The sequence below is a fragment of the Hyaena hyaena genome, unplaced genomic scaffold (assembly GCF_003009895.1).
Source record: "Hyaena hyaena isolate Hyena2069 unplaced genomic scaffold, ASM300989v1 scaffold_577, whole genome shotgun sequence".
In the NCBI taxonomy this organism is placed as follows: domain Eukaryota; kingdom Metazoa; phylum Chordata; class Mammalia; order Carnivora; family Hyaenidae; genus Hyaena; species Hyaena hyaena.
In genome coordinates, this window is record NW_024081204.1 from 284,639 (window position 1) to 301,729 (window position 17,091).

General features: G+C 47.2%; 1 protein-coding gene across 2 annotated transcripts in view; it reads left to right on the plus strand.

Annotated features, from left to right (window-relative positions):
* MTMR12 (myotubularin related protein 12) overlaps positions 1–16,813 on the plus strand; it is a 69,745-nt gene extending 52,932 nt beyond the window's left edge. Inside the window, exons 9-17 of one of the 2 annotated variants that reach the window (XM_039256407.1) lie at positions 652–761; positions 1,739–1,863; positions 3,423–3,501; positions 5,134–5,204; positions 7,400–7,572; positions 9,781–9,945; positions 10,869–11,030; positions 11,922–12,020; positions 13,917–16,813. In XM_039256407.1, the coding sequence (XP_039112338.1) occupies positions 652–761; positions 1,739–1,863; positions 3,423–3,501; positions 5,134–5,204; positions 7,400–7,572; positions 9,781–9,945; positions 10,869–11,030; positions 11,922–12,020; positions 13,917–14,486 (1,554 nt within the window). In that variant the 3' untranslated portion in view covers positions 14,487–16,813. The remainder of the gene's footprint in view (positions 1–651; positions 762–1,738; positions 1,864–3,422; positions 3,502–5,133; positions 5,205–7,399; positions 7,573–9,780; positions 9,946–10,868; positions 11,031–11,921; positions 12,021–13,916) is intronic. The other variant, XM_039256406.1, reaches the window with a different exon arrangement.
* The last annotated feature ends 278 nt before the right edge of the window (positions 16,814–17,091 follow it).

Genomic DNA, 17,091 nt, shown 5'->3' on the forward strand with positions numbered 1-17,091 from the left:
CACCCCTGTCGGGGCTCCTGGGTGGCTCAGTTGGTTAAGTGTCTGACTCTTGATTTTGGCTCAGGTCATGATCTCAGGGTTCATGGGTTTGAGCCCCATGTTGGGCTCTGCGTGGACAGCATGGAGCCTGCTGTAGATTCTGTGTCTCCCTCTCTCTCTGCTCCTCCTCCACTCTCTCTTTCAAAAATAAACATAAAAAAAAAAAAAAGAAAACCTCACTGTTTAAAAAGAAAGAAAGAAAGAAACCACCACTGTCTCAGAGTGTGACTGAGAGTCACATGAGTTAACCGACAAGGAAGGGCATGACAGTAAGCTGTGCTCTAAGCGCAGCGACTACCCTAATGATGGTGATGGTGATGGTGATGCCATTGTCTGGACTCCCAGCATGAGAGCCAAGTCAGAAGGTGACTTCCGTTAGGCCATAAGCAAGTGTGAGCATGACTGTTTAGACCTGGAGGTGTTTTTTGTTTTGTTTTAAGACTAAATCATTGTTTGTCATTGTAGCTCCTCTTTGGCTTAACAGAGTTGAAAATACTCTGCCGTTTCTTACTGAAGTTACACGTGGCCCTGTGTGAATTCAGTTGCTCAGCTTGCCCTTCTCTTGCTAGACTGTGTTCGTTATGACTGAGAAACCTTTATTCCCCTTTTCAGTTATGGTGTTGGTCCTGCCACAATGGATGTGCCCTTTTGAAAATGTCACCACTGCCCAAAAAAGAACAAGATGATGGCATCTCACAAGTCCAGAAGAGCTTCTTGGATGGGTCAGTATTGTTCTGCATTTGGTGACTGGTTGGCTTGGGTTCTTATTTTTCCCAGAAGGAGGGGAACAGATCTCAGGAGTGTGTTCACTCATGTCTACCTGCCGGTAGCTTAATGCTCAGGAGCACTGTGGAAAGTGGTCCTTTTTAATACGTTTGAAAGGACAGGCACCCGGCTGGCTCGATCAGTAGAGGATGCAACTCTTTTTTTTTTTTTTTTTATGTTTTTTATTTATTTCTAGGAGAGAGAGAGAGAGACAGTGTGAGCAGGGGAGGGTCAGAGAGAGAGGGAGTCACAGACTGAAACAGGCTCCAGGCTCTGAGCTGGCAGTCAGCACAGAGCCTGATGTGGGGCTCGAACCCACGAACCGTGAGATCATGACCTAAGCGAAAGTCGGCCGCTTAACCGACTAAGCCACCCAGGCGCCCCTAGAGGATACAACTCTTGATCTTCGGCTCATGAGTTTGAGCCCCACGTTAGGTATAGAGATTACTAAAAAATAAAAAAGCTAAAAATACAGAATTTTGAACACAGTCGTTATGATGTCAACTGCAGGGGCATCTGGCTGGCTCGGAAGAGCTTGCAACTTTTGATCTCAGGATCATGAGTCCAAGCCCCAGGTTGGGTGTAGAAATTACTTAAATAAATAAAACTTAAAAAAAAAAAAAGAATGTCAACTGCATTGTTTTTAGAGCTGCATATCAAGGTATTTGGGAGGAGGGCACGATGGCTGTCGTGTTGACAGTAGTCAGATCTAGGTCATGGCCAATGTCACTGCCCTTTAATACATGTTCCACATGCTCTCATGTCCACCCTGATGACTAGGAACAGCAGTCCTGTGGTAGGTAGTTTGTTGGAGAGGATTAAATGGTAGGATACCTACATATACAAATCTTGCCACAGCTAAGTGCTCAGGAAAAATAAGCTGTTTCTAATTCACTTCTGCTCTTCTAATCTCCTGTTACTTTTTGATACCTAGAATTTATAAGACCATCCACAGGCCACCCTATGAAATTGTTAAAACTGAAGACTTGTCGAGCAGCTTCCTGTCCCTGCAGGACATCCAGACTGCCTACTTTAAATTCAAGCAGCTGTTTCTCATAGGTGAGGAAAATGCTGAACAAAAGCTCTCTGTCAAATAGGGAAAGGTATGCCACGTGGATCAGGTGACAGTTGGTACCTTTCCCCTGGTCTCTGTATGTACCAGAGGCTCATGACCATGAGGGTTGATGTCAAGGAGTGGAGGGGCAGGGAGCCGAGGGGCCACTGTCATTGCCACGTTTACCACCCCTCCCCCCATTTTCCTCCAGGCTTTTACCCCACTGCCCCTTCTCATGGCTGGGGACACAGGCGCACCCCTCCTCTGCACCTCGTTTCTCCTTCCCCAGCTCACTGGTTGCCCAGTGGTGTACACAGGGGCTGCTCCCTTTAAAAGTCGTGGAATTGTGCAATACCTGTGTTCACTGGCTCACTCATGGTGATTTATAAAGTGGATGATTGGTTTGTTTTCCTTAGTGGCTTATTGAATGGACCACCTACCCCCACCACCCCAAGTGGAAATATCTTTTTTTCCTTCTGCTTAAGCAGAAGTGTACAAAGTAGGAAATGAAATATGCCCATCCTGGCCACCCCCACCTGTCTGCCCAGGCTGCTTACTAGGAACAATTAGGACCTGAATCATATTTAACCAGCCCAGTTGTTCATGAATTCTCGTTCTTCAGTGAGTCTGAATTACCGTCTGAGATTTGTCACACTTACAGGTGATTTTTCCTAACTTGGACTTTCTAGCCTAGCAAAGTCTAATTTAGGATTCATTCATTCATTCAGCTGACATTTGCTGATTTTCCATTATATGCGCCGAATGTGGATGCATTGCAGTACAGATGAATACGAGTAAATAGCCATGTCTGCCTCTAACTAGATTTAGAGGAAAATCGAGGAATTAGAGGAATACACTGCCCTCGATTTTGGGCTTTTTTTGTTTTTGTTTTTGCAGAACTTCAGTTTTGGGTACTCTGCACATTCAGAGAAACTTCTCTAGTAATAAACAATACACAGGATCCTTCTAAGTATAGTCTTCACTGTGCTAGTTGGTTCAGGACTGTATTCTACACTTTCCTTCTCACCACCCAGGACTTGCAGAGAGGTGTCTGCCTTGTTGATTGGAGGTTGCAGCTTGGACCCGTATTAGATGTCCGTGAAACGCGGGGCTCTCTATATCAGAGGTGGATGGGGGGTATGGTGTAGGAGTGTGCAAGGAAGATGTGTTTGTGTATTTAGGATTTCAGCAGAAACCAAATCTCCCCCTTTGGGCTCCCTGGCATCAGGAGGTATCCTGTCGCCTTCCATTGCTAGGACAGTGTAGCCTGGGTGTTGACTGTTTCTGCCTAAAACATGTTACTCTCCTTGTTGAGTGAGTCACAAAGTGGACCGTGGCTTTATATAAATACTGTGGGGCACTTTTTATTTGAACAAAAGAAATCCATTTTTGACTGCCACCCCCTTCCAGGGGCTTCAAATGGTTCAAACATCATTCCAGCTGAAGTCTGGAAGTGTCCTTTCTGAGTGGAGAGCTGCGCTTGGATTTGAGTAGCACAGAGTTTTGGTGGCAGACATGTAAGAGAACAAAAACTTGACTTCCTTGCTCTTTTTTCTTTTTTCAGATAATAGTACCGAATTTTGGGACACAGATATAAAATGGTTTTCTCTTTTGGAAAGTAGCAGCTGGCTTGACATAATCAGGTATTTCAAAGCCATCATTTTGCTCATGAATTTTATAGCTCTCTGATTCAAAGGAGTAAAGCAAATTGACAAATAATTGAACTGTTTTACATGTCACTGTTAGATGTTCTTAGATCATATGTTCTATTCACGGCTCAGCTGGGTTTTACATTTTTATTTATTATTTCTATGCACATTTGATCTGAATTTGTAGACCTGCTACTTGCTCACAGAGATCCCTCTAGACTATATATAGACTAGGTGTGGAGAAATCGCAGAGTAGGGGGCGTGGCAACCCGCCAGTCTAACTGAGGCAGCAGTGCGGGCCTCTAAGGAGGGAACAGGAAGAAGGAGGGGTGATGCTGACTTTTTACTGAATACCTTTTTTTTTTTTTTAATTTTTTTTTTTTAACATTTTATTTATTTCTCAGAGAGAGAGACAGTGTGAGCAGGGGAGGGTCAGAGAGAGAGGGAGACACAGAATCCGAAACAGGCTCCAGGCTCTGAGCTAGCTGTCAGCACAGAGCCTGACGCAGCCTCGAACCCACAAACCGCAAGATCATGACCTGAGCCGAAGTCGGCAGCCCAACCAACTGAGCCACCCAGGCGCCCCTACTGAATACCTTTTTGAATTACGTGTCTCCTGTGTATATAACCTATTTAAAAATGATTAACGTCAGTTTTTCATAATTTCATGATTCATGTCAATTAGGCATTTGGGTTTAGGTTGAGATTCCCAGAGACGGAATTATTGTGTTCCCTTCCCTACCTCATATTTTGAACAGCTCTTCTCTGTTGCTGTTAATAGAGGAGAGGGCGAAGGGAGGCACAGAAGAGAAATGATCAGGGTGCAAGAAGAGCCCGCCCCTAGGATACTTGGGAGGAAAGAGAAGAACTCCTCTCTCTACCTGGCCCCCCATCTCTCAGTTCTACCAGGGAAGTTTGGGGCAAGGCCTCAGCCCTCCAAACACGTGTTAGCACATCCGTTCTGGAGAGCCTGCTACACATCCCGTGGTTTGAATTGCACACAGTGAAAAACGTCACCCGGAAAAGCACCCTTCTTCATGTGGGGTGGGCAGAGAAGATTGGGCGTCCCTCCCCAGATGAAGCGCCGTCCAGGGAGGGCACCCCTGCAGGCGGGGAGCAGTGTATGTGAAGCTCCTCGTTACAAGCAGGGGAAGGTCAACCCTGAAGATCAGGAATAGTGTGTACGGAAAGAGACAAAAGGGATTTCTGGGCCTGCTGGATCTTTTCAGCCACACGTTGGGCAGGGGACCTTGAATTAGACAATGTGGGCGTGCAGCACAGTTTCCGATGTGGGCATTTGTGGGTCTTACTTGGACTTTCCAGCCAGCCTTAGGCATGAGTTCTCAATAGGAGGTTGTGGTTTAGAAATCACCTAGAAACATTTTGACATCGATTTTGGGATTCCCTTGTGAAAATTTTCAGTTTCTAATTGGCAAATCGGTGTCTTGCGGTACATGAGTAGTGTAAATGGTAACTTCTTTTCTGGAGGATTTCAAGTGAAAAAACAAATGAGATTGTCTCAGTCTTTAGTTTTCCATCTCTGAATTTCTCATGGTTTAGATACCTCATTGTTTTGATACAACCTCAGAAACTAATGCCCCTTTTTCTTGTCTCTCTCCAATGTAGACGTTGCCTGAAAAAAGCAATAGAGATCACAGAATGTCTAGAAGCACAAAATGTGAACGTTCTTCTTTTAGGTAATACATTTAAAGTTCAAAGAGTGGTTTTCATTTCCCTTGACTCGTGATTCAGTTTCTGCATCTACAGCTTTATGTAATTGGAATTGTCTTATAAAAGGAGCGAGCTAGTGTAGAAATCTTTCCCATTCTTTTCTACCCTGACCTTGGAATACTTTGTGTTTGATTTCAGTGTTACAGTTTAAAAATAAATCCTTCATTTTGAACTTGGCAGACTTCTTTGCAGCCCAAGAAGGAATTGTTTGGTATCTTCAGCAAAGCTCACATTTCCTAATGCTTTGGATTTTGTTTTATATTCACTCAACTTGGTTAAAGTTAAAATCTTTTGATAATCCTTTTTATATAAAGAAATCCATGAATGGTTTGATTGTTATTTTTATACCTTTGTGTTTGACAGTCTTGTGCAGTTGCTATAGAAACTTTGTGGGTCACGATTTCCTTTTCTTCCAGTGGGCTTAACTTGCTGTACATGCAGACAGGACATAAGCATTCAGAATGTATAAGAACAGGCGCAAACTGCTTTTATGTAAAGGTTGTTGATGGAGTTGGTTAGACCTCAGCAAAAATACGATGTTTGCTGTTTAGAATCTTTCAGGCTTCTTGTAGCTGTGCACTCCAGTTCAGTAGATCATCTCATGCTTTCATACCCTCAAGCTTTTACCATGGCTCCAATGTACTCCATGACTGCTGAAGTTGAGCCTCTGTGGGCGGGCTGGAAATCTGTCCGCCTGGGGCTTCTGTACTTGATGCCTCACTGACTTGGATTTTTTGACATTGACTGAGTGCCTACCATGTGCGGAGCTCTATACTTCTGCCTTCTAGAAGTTCACAGCCTAATGAGAGGGTTGGCCTGAGCACGTTATTGAAAAAGACCTCACCACCAGTGGCAGGACAGAGTACTGAGGAACTAAGGGGTGCAGTGGGGGACGGAGAAAGATGGGAATCTGAGAGGAGGAAGTTCTCAGGCCAGACTGTACTAGTCAGGGTTGCACAGAACATCTGAATCTTTGGCTGAGATGTGAGAAGTCACTCGGTCCCAGATGGATGACTGGGTTGTTTCCCCTGAAATCTCATTTTCTAGCCCCTCTTCCTGTTACCCACAGGTGTACTATTAACAGCCTTCAGAGGCAAGAAGGAAGATTCCCTTAAAAATGAAATTCATTTCAAAAACTGATAGCACTCCAAAGACAAAACTCTGTTTCTTTTGAAGCCGTGTGTCCTCGTAGTTTAGATTTGTCTCCCTGGAGGAGGAGAAGAAGCACCAGCGTAAGCCTGGACCGTGTGCCTCATGGTTCCATGGTCAGAATGAAAGGGCTTTACCAGCGGAGACACCCCCTACTTAGAACTGATAGGTTTCTCTCGCTGCACCGATATGAGCCCCGTCCTCCTTGTGGGCATTTGTAAACAGCAGCTTGAGTTGCACTTCTTTTTGAAAAGGGGAAACCACGGGGATGTAGACCGTAACTTTTAGGATCTGAAAACTCTAAGGCAAATGCATGGACACAAATGTCTGCTTTTATTTGCGGTGAGTCATGAATGCCGAACACGCTGAATGGCGTTGTCATAGCGTGGGTCTTGTCCGGTGCGCTCCAGGGGTGGGCACGTGGACACAGATCAAGGGGCATTTCTCCTCCAGGCGAGGCAGGGAGAAGCAGGCACCTCTCTGCTCTCAGAGATGGGAAGAGCTATGGAGCTGGGAATAAGGGAGTCCACAAATATTAAACTTCCTCCCAAGCAGGGGAGTGTTGAGGAGAGGAGCTGAGAGGGGAGGGGATTCTGAGGAGCAGCTGAGCCTTGGAACAGTGAGCCCAGTGATGGAGCCTTTGACACGACAGCTGGAGGAGTTTTGAACTTGGGCTGTGAACGCCAGCAGGTCGCCGTCACGTGTATGGCTCCGCCCTCATTGTGCGGCACGCCGGGACGCCCGTACGCAGACAGCAAATTTGATATGTGCTTAATGCCAGCATATGCCAGGCCCTGTACGGGCACTGGCCGGAAGCAGTTTGTCTCCCTCTGAACACTGCCTGTTTTCCCCATTGGCCCTCGCGTTCAGGGAAGTAGACCTTGACTGTCAGTAGCCAGCACAGTTTGGTTTTGGGAACCCCAGTGTTAACTGCAAATGTGAGCACTCTTTGCAGCTTCCTAATACTCCATACTCTCCTGCCTCTTTGCACTGCCGCTGGGCCCCCTCCTAGAGGAGAATGCTTCCGACCTCTGCTGCCTCCTTTCCTCTCTGGTGCAAGTGATGATGGACCCCCACTGTAGAACCAGGATTGGTTTCCAGAGCCTCGTCCAAAAGGAGTGGATCATGGGTGGGCACTCTTTCTTGGATCGCTGCAACCATCTACGTCAGAGTGACAAAGAGGAGGTGAGTGTCCTCACTGGAGAAGCGCCTGGTCTTTAATACCTGTCTTCAGATGTCAGGTCAGTGCTTGCAAAGTACACGCTGATGGGCTTGTTAGGAAGGCCAAGTTCAGCTCGCTGTTGGCTCTGAATGCTTTAAACAGTATTGAAACCCTTCCCAGAGGAAAGGGATATTAGTAAGTGTGCTCAGCGCCTTCTTTCTGAATTGTGTGTGCCAGGGTGGATATGTATTTCATGACGGGAATAACATTGACTTATAAAACTTAAAAATTAACTCAGAGAGACTCCAACAGCTCTGCTGACTTATTCTTTGCAAAAAAACAAAACAAAACAAAAGAATATTCCCCATAATAACACAAAGTCAATTTTCCCTTGCACGTAAGTCTTTTCAGAATAAAGCATGAGGTTATGTTAATGCCACCCCTCACCAGGACCTCATGGTGAGTAGCGTGCTGTGCACGTGACCTCTTCTGCGTCTGGCTGTGTGGATTGCATTGCAGTTGATCTGGCCCCCACGTTGTAGTCTAGTCTCAGCTGCGCTATGCATACCCCTTTGGCCGCATTAATGACTGTTGAAGGGAAAATGAAGGCGGGCAAACTTTCTTTAATGAAGTCACCTCAAAGCTCCGTGTGCCAGGAGTGTGACTCATGGTTCTCCTACCGCAGATCCTGAGCGTGTCTGGGCTGGGGAGCAGCATGGCGCAGTGTGCTGTGGGAATAGAGAGCCATGCTCCTGCCCGCAAGGTCTTAGCATGTTTCTGGAAGACTCCAGCTTCTCTCGCCAGGCCGTGAGGTTTCTTTCAGGCCTGGTGTCTGCTCGTCTGTGTCCCATCTAGCTGAATGGAAATCACCATTTTCAGCCTCAGAATGGACTTTGCCTTTCTGAGGAACTTTGCGAGGTTGATGGGACTCAAATAACGTGATGGGCAGAGAGAGCAGACACTACGTGGGCAAGAGTATGTTTTGGATATCTTGCAAAGATGAGGGCTGACAGGGACCATGTCGGGTAGGAGCATGAGTCCAGGAGCAGATCCAGTCTGATCTGCTTTCACACAGCCTTTGGAGAAGTCATCCAAATGTTCTGAGCCCATTTTCCTGACTGTTTAGTAAGGTTCAGATATTTTCCACTCTATTTAATGACACACTGAGCAGAAAATGAGGTGTGAAATAAAGTTCTTATATAAGCGTTTCTTAGCATCTCCACAACGACATACTGAAGTTGTTGGGGGGAGGGGTTCTTCAAAATGTGGCCATTTAAAAAAAATGTTTATTTATTTATTTATGAGAGAGAGAGAGAGAGAGAGTGAGCAGGGAAGGGGCAGAGAGGGAGAGAGAAGGAGGGAGAGAGAGGATCCCAAGCAGGCTCTGTGCAGTCAGTGAAGAGCCTGATGGGGGCTCGATTTCACGAACCATGAGATCAAGGCCTGAGCTGAAATCAAGAGTCAGACACTTAACTGACTGAGCCACCCAGGTGCCCCTCAACTCCTGTCTCTCTTCTTCTGAGCTGTGTGAGGTCTCGACAGCCTCCATAAGGGAGACACTTGTCCTACCCACCTGACAGCTTTGACAATGACTCAGAAGGATAAACACTGTGTGAATGATGAAGTGCCCTAGAAAACTATCCCTTCCAATAAAGGGCTTGCCTCCGGGTAGCTAATAAAGGAGGCTATCAGTTAAAAGAAATCTGTACATATGTGGAAAAAAAGGTTAGAAACTCCCCTTCACTGCTTCTGCGGTCTTTCTCACCCTCTTTCTCTTCTGCATCCTCAGCCTGTGGGGGTGAAGAAGGGAACACTGACAGAATTCAACATGGTGGAGTAGAGTTTTTTGGTAATACAGTATACTAATGTGAAGAATGGAATTCTTTCGAGGGGAAAGACAGTTTTGCTTTAATTGGGGTTCAGAGAGTTCCCTGTCATCAAAATCAGTTGCAAATGCTCATCTGTCAGTGCTTGGTCAGTAATGAGATTTTACATATTTCATCCTAAAATGTCTTCCGTACAGATCAGTACTGCCAAATACTGACCCGAATCCATAGGCCTGTGACTTTAATGGAGCATATTCATAGCGTGGAGTGGGATGGAGTCCACGTGTTTCCCAGAGAATACAGTGCTCAGAAGTGGTTTTTCCACACCTCTGTCCCCTGAACTCGGGACAGCTGGCCTTGGACTTGTAGTGCCTGCTCAGTAACGCGTATCTTGTTTTCACGTAGGTTCCTGTGTTCCTGCTTTTCCTAGATTGTGTGTGGCAGCTGGTGCACCAGCACCCCCCAGCGTTTGATTTCACAGAGACTTACCTGACTGTGTTGTCAGATAGCCTGTACATACCAATTTTTAGCACCTTCTTCTTCAATTCGCCTCATCAGAAAGATAACGTGGTAAGAGTCCCTCTTAGGAACCTGTGTCTTACAGCAGCCCTGATCCATGAGTTACTGCAGTAGGTTTGATGGTAAAAATATTTATGGACCACTAACTATACACTGGGCCCTGTCTTAAGCGCCTTCTGAGTATTGACAATTGTCACAGCAGCCTGTGGGGTGTGGGTTCTCATCCCTGAGGAGCCAAGGCACTGAGAGGATGGGGAACTGGCCCAAGGCCACACTGGGAGCAAGTACTGGAGCTGAGGAATTAGGCAGAATGAAAAGCCGCCCTTTGTAAAGCTGGTCACCCTTCTCGTCCATTTGCCTGGTGCCTGGAGTTACTCTGGCGACAGTGGAAACGAGGCAGAGCTGGGAAGCCGGGCTTTTACTTTCCGTCTTACACCCTTGTCATCTCTCCTGGGGCCTTGCTTCTGGGGGTTTTGCTTTCTAACCAAGCTCAGTGCCTCTGGCCGGCTTTCCCTCCGCCCCGCCTTGCTTGAGCTGCCCTCCAGGAGCAGTTTAGCAAATTCCTCAGTGAACTGGGGGCACAGGACCTGGGCTTCCAGTCCCACCGCCCCAGTTTCAGATCCCAGCCGGTCGCTCACCAGCTTCCTGACCCTCAGGCAGTTCACTTCAGCTTTCTGAGCCTTGGTTTCCTCAAATATAAATCGTGAGGAATAGTGACCTCACAGGGTTGGTGTGAAAGTGCACATCTGTGGCTGGCATGTGGCCCACTGGAAAACAAGGTGACCTCCTTCCCCCTCCCTTCCCACCCGGTGTCTTAAATGAATAGCCACTGAAGGCCGCAGCCTTTAAAAACAAGGAACTGGTGAGTGTTGGGTCTCAGGGCAGAGGCGCCCTTTCTGGCGCCCCTCAGCACCATGTGCCTGCGCTCCCCCACCCTCCCTGGAAGCCGTCCTGACCTGTGCTTGTTTTGGCAGGGCAGGGAAAGCCAGGATGCACAAAGCAAGCCTTTGAACCTGCTCGCCGTGTGGGATTGGTCTGTACAGTTTGAACCCAAAGCCCAGATGTTGCTCAAAAACCCTCTTTATGTGGAAAAGCCAAAACTGGACAAAGGCCAGCGGAAAGGAATGCGTTTCAAAGTAAGATGTCCACGTGTCTAACCCCCTTCATCTGCCCAGAATCCCTACCGGTGGCAGGAAAAAGTTACATATGGATCCTGTAAGTCTGAAGAGTCACGATCTGTGGCAGGCAAACCTCAGGGCCCATGAGAATCATTTGCTTTTAGCAAATCAGCCTTTGCTCTGATGAGAGATGACCATTTGCTGAATGTCACCAGGGATGTTCCTGCCAAGACCGTTGTACCGCATGGGAGCGTGTGAACCCTCTCTCTACCCAAGTGTGGTTAGCAGGGTAAAAGAGGCATTGATTGTGGGATTTGCTCGGCCTGTACCGGTTCATGTCTTCAGTAGCAAGACCTTTCCCGAAGAGATGTATCTATGATTTTTTCTGTTAAGGGCTGTCCATTCTCCCCACTGTATTGATGTGCAAAAGTAGCCACAGATAGCACATAAGCAAATAGGCATGGCTGTGTTCCAGGATTTACAGAAATAGGCACCAGCCCAGATTTGGCCGTGGGCTGTCGTTTGCTGACCCATGCTGTAAATCACGAGTGTCAAATAATATGGATATCCTTTCAGATACGTGTTCCTGATTGTAGTTATTAAAATCCCATAGTTCCCTAGATGGCAAACGATTTCTGTGGCATTTCCTAGTTCTTTCTCCTGGCCTGGAGCTTCCCCCCACCAGACCCGACGAAAGGGAACGTGGTGGTGGTGAATCCCAAGTCATTGTGTGTCTCTGCCTTCTCCGCTGCCCTACTTCTGAACCCATCTGCTCTCCAGGGAGCCTGGCCAGTCCTGGTGCGGGAGGTGCTCCATTCTAAGAGGTTTGGGGGCCGGGTGAGCCACAGCCCGCACTTGCAGAAGATGCAGCCGCTGGACAACTTAGAACTGTTGCTTTGCTCTTTCAAGGGGCCTCAGGGCCAGGGTGGACGTTTCCCCTCCTGGTTCAGTCTCTTTCCTGCCAGCTGGACCAGAACTGCCCTGAGCTCCACAACAGCTTGGCCAGAGGTCAGTTTTTCCTCAGTGTGCTGTGCCCCCTGGTGGCTGCATGCACACTCGTCACCTGTTCGGGGTCACAAAACTGCCTGGGCCAGAGGGGCAGGGGACCTCAGAGACAGCCAGGGCCTGATCCCTTACTGTGCATGGGAGGAAACCGAAGCTCCCCTTTGCAAGACTGGATTTCACTTCTGTACTCATACCTGGTTTGTCCGAGTGTCCCTTCTCCTTGTAGCTAGGAGCAGACGGCCTGGGCTCTAGGAGCTGACTGGAGCGGCAGGTGTGGGCCAAAGCTAAAGCGGAGCTGGGGTTGGGCCACATGGAGCTTTGAAGCTTTTGGGTTAGGACACCACGTGTTGGGCTCGGGGCCCCTTGTTGAGCTGCATGGGGAGGCGACCTTGGAGAAGTTCTGTAGAAACGCGAGAGGCCTTGGCTGCCCGGCCCGAAGGCACTGCTTGTGAACACCACACGAGGCTGCGGGGCCAGCTCGAGTGTGCGCTGTCACCCTCGGCCCTCAGCCCTGACCGGGCGCACTCCCAGCTTGCCCTTCTTGAGCCCTCTGTTCCCTTAGGGGTTGAGAGAAAGGGGTCTCGAGACAAGTGGAGTTCTGTTAGACCGCCACCTCTGGAGCCAGGCTGAGTTTTGTGAAGCCACCTTTAGCGCTTTGTAGCCGGGGTCTTCGTGGATTACTTAACCGCTGTGCTTAGTTTCCTCGTGTGTAAAACGGGGCGACAACAGTGGCTGTGAGGATCGGCCCAGTCCATGCGTGTGAAGCACCGAGCACAGAACCTGACCTGGACGGCAGGAAACACTCGGTGGCTATGAGCTTCCTCCTGCCATCAGCAGTACCCTGTGTGGACGGACTGTCCTTGATCCCTGGGGAGGAGGCCAGGCCGCTCTGCTGCCCACAGCTGCAGAGTCAGAAGTCCTGGTCACCTCTGAGTTGTGGCATTGTGGATGGGTTTGCTTTTCTTCTCACGTGTTCATTATTATTCTGTGTTCCGCAATAAGGAATACTCTTTTTCCCAGAGAAGACCCACTGGCAGGAGTATGTTAAAGAGTCAGAGCTAGCCTGCCCTGAAAGCTGTGGCCTGTTCGTATTTCAAACACACACCCCAGGAGCAGAAGGGCTGGGGAGAAACAGCCTCTCCCCACCTTGCTAACCTCTCCGTGGGTCTCCGCGGTTCTTTGTAGCCCTTTGACCTCTTTACCTGTCTTCACGGCCCCTTCCCACCGCTCCTCGGGGTCGGTCCCCTTGCTCTGGCTGCAGGTAGAGTTACTCAGGAGGGAAATGATGTACGTGCTCTCACAGTTTTTACCCCGTGCAGCATGTCAGGCAAGAACACCTGGCCAGCTCAGCCACTTCCTCAAATTCCTTTTGCTCCCACCTGTCTCCTTGTCCAAAAGAATCTTTATGACATAGGCTTAAACTCCCACTGGCTGCCTGACAATGTACAGATGTAGTTCATTAGAGCGACAGGCTCTTCAGGTAGTTGGCACCACTTCCTCACAGGTGTGCAATATCGATCTCAAAGAGGAAGCACTGTGCGTTCTTCAAAAACTGAATAGGACTGACATCCAGACCGGCCTGAATCAGCAGCCTGTCTCGAGTTAAGCTTGTTCTTCAGAAGTGCCTTAGGGCTCCTGCACCTGGGGAAGGGGGTAGAGCGCCTCCCTCTCTGTCACAGCTCCTCTTTCTGCACAGCTCCCTGCGTGCCTGCTTTCACCCATTTGTTGATAAACACGATGTATATCTAAACATTTGCATCATGGAATAAACAAGAACCACCTCCCCCACCCCCGTGTTATTGCTTTTTAATGGCTTTCTAGTCTCATGGCAGTTCTGATTTCTCATGGTTGTAACTACTCTCAGGCTAACCAGAAATTTTTTTGTGTTTTCTCTCAAAGCATCAACGACAGCTTTCTTTGCCACTCACCCAGTCTAAATCATCTCCCAAAAGAGGATTTTTCAGGGAAGAAACCGATCATTTAATTAAAAACCTTCTGGGCAAGAGAATTAGCAAATTAATTAACTCTTCTGATGAGCTGCAAGACAACTTCCGAGAGTTCTATGACAGCTGGCACAGCAAGCCCACCGACTACCATGGTCTGTTGTTGCCTCACATTGAGGGGCCAGAAATCAAAGTGTGGGCTCAGCGCTACTTGCGTTGGATTCCAGAAGCCCAAATCCTGGGCGGGGGCAGAGCAGCCACCATGAACAAACTCTTGGAAATGATGGAGGAAGTAGAGCGCTTGCAAGAGAAAATCGATGCGAGACCCCACAGCCGGGGGGCACTCCCGACAGAGGCCCCCTCGTTGGTGAGGAGCTCAGCCCGCCTGTCGTCCCTGTTTCCCTTCGCTCTGCTGCAGCGACATCCCTCTAAGCCGGTCTTGCCCACCAGTGGCTGGAAAGCTCTGGGTGATGAAGAAGATCTGGCCAAACGAGAAGACGAGTTTGTGGATCTAGGGGACGTGTGATTCGTCCACTCAGTGATTGTGAAAGAGGAACATTGAAGGTTGGGACAGGAGTCCGCCACGTTTGATCTCCAGATTAGTGGCTCACACTTACTGCTGTGGGGGTGGGAAGGGGTGGGGGGAGGTGTCAGTCCAGGGCTCTATAGGAGGAAGCCTGGACCTTCAGGAAAAGAGCTGGTTCTCGTGTTTTTTTTCATACTCCTGAAAGACTATGCAATTAAAACCGTATCTCTAGTATTATTAATTGGAAGGAGTTACTACTTGACCTGTCACAGAACCGTGGCCATTGTCTGATGCGTAAGTATTATATAGAACCTGCAGTGGCTCGTTTACTACTAAAAAGGGCTTTGGTCAGACACTCTTGGACTCGATACTTGCTTCAGATCTTTTCTGTGCCAAGATAATTTACCCAGTCATAGGGAACAGTAAGTGTCTCTCTACCCGTCGTAGCTTGGAGAAAGTACAGCTGTATGTGATGTGTGTGTGGCAAATTGAAAGACTCACTTAGAGGTGTTAAGAGTATGGCATTCCTTTAAACCATAGCATTTTTCCTTTCTTTATCTTCTTGCCTGAGAAAAGCTGGGGAAATTCCACCCAGATCACCCATCCTGACATTTCCGACCATCCCCCATTGTGCATAGACTTTGTCACTTTGTGTGGGGTTGGTGGGCTAGCCAGGCAACCACACCGCCTTTTTTGTGTGCTGACAGCTCCCAGGTGTCTCTCTGTCCATCGGTACCTCTCGCTGCCATCCCTCCGTGCCCCCCACCATGGGACATGTAGTCCAGCATCTTGCTGCTGAACCTGTTGGTTAAACTGGGGGAATCCCTTTGGTTTGCCTGAAGGAGCTTCCATTCTTTCGGAGCCTCTTAGTGTTTGAAAGTAATTGCTTTGCCTTTTTCTAACAGTGTGCTGAGGCTTGGGAACGCTCATGACCTCCGCAGCAGCCCTCACAGACACGAGCAGGATCACTGTTGAACGTGGCTTTCATAGGGAAGCGACTGAGCATACATAGGAGAAGCAGTGGCTATCATATAGTACCTCAATGATTTAAAAAGCCATAGAAGAAACTTGACTATGCCTGGTGACCTTCTTGGATCTGCTGTCTAAATGGTATATATTTTATAATGCAGGAAAGTACACTTTGTAAGGAGCAGTTTTTTCATTCTCCGTGGAACCCTGTTAAATCCCACAAAAGGAACAGGGGAAATAATGTTAGAATGTTTCAAATGGAATGTTTTGCCTTTGATACACATTTGTTCTCCAGGATAGATCCCAATTTGAATGTTACATGTTTAGAAAAAAAACTTCAGTTCCTTAAGGGCAATAAGAAATTCTGAAACAAAGAAGTTTCTCAGTTTGCACTGAATAGTCTTTTTGTTTGTGCAAGAACTTGCTTTGCTCCTCTCCCCCTCCATGTTGGCACACGAGCCAGGTTGGTCTGTTAAAATGACAGAGGTTGAGGAGAGAGCAGGAGTCGTGTGTTGGGGTCCAAACACATGACCAGCGTCGGTTGCCTTAAGTCTCACTAGCGAGTTCAATGGTAGGCTTGTGATAGGGATTTTAAAAATACACTAGTTCGTCAGCTACCTTAGCATACGTTCAGTGGGCCTTCTTAAACTAGCACTAACCTCCACATCTCTGCCCCCCCACCCCCCAGGTACACTATGGAGCTAACTATTTTTGTTACCATATTATAACATGAATATTTATACCGTAGCCTCTTCAGTCTTAGAATCTTAGTAATTTTCATTCCAAAAATGCCTGGTGTGATGCTTTACACTCCACAAAGTATGGTTTAAAGGCACAAGGTCATGGCCCTTGTCATAGCAGTTGAATGTGCATTGAAGTATTTTTCTATGATTTTTTTAAAAATTACAGTAGAAAAATAAGCTGTTGTAAAGTGAGGTCATGACAATTTATGTATTTATATTTGAAATCAGATTTCTATAAACTTGTATTTGTGTACAGAATTCTTAGTGGGTTTATATATTGTGACATTTTTATTCAAGATTGAGATATGGATTATGCTTAACAGTAAAAACTGAAACGAGACCATTTACTTTGTTTAAAATGCTGCACTGTGCAAGTTTGGAAATGTACATTAATTTACTGTATATAATATCTTGAGTTTGTTTATACCTCCCAAGTTTTTACACTGAAGATAAATTAGCTTTAATTACATTCAAAACTTTTTTTTTAAGGGAATAAGCTGTTGGGCTATATCTGTATAAATGTGCTTTTAATTTTCTGGATGTACAATGAAAGTTTATACTTGTATCTCACTGCATCATACCTGATTGCAGAAATTAAAGCACAATTTACAAGCAGTGCTGCTTTCGATGTGGTTGAAATAACATGGAACCATTACTTTCATTCAGTGTGTGTGGGGTTGAGTTGCTTGGTGAGTTGAGTTGGTGGTGGTGGTGGTGGTGGTGGGAAAATAATGACCAAATAAATATTTAAAGTTTTAGGGGCACCTGGTTGGTTCAGTCAGTTGAGCATGTGACTCTTGATCTTGGGAGTCATGAGTTTGAACTCCACATTGGGTATAGAGTTTGCTAAAACAAAGAAAGTAAAATTTCAGGTGGTAATAAAATACTACGAA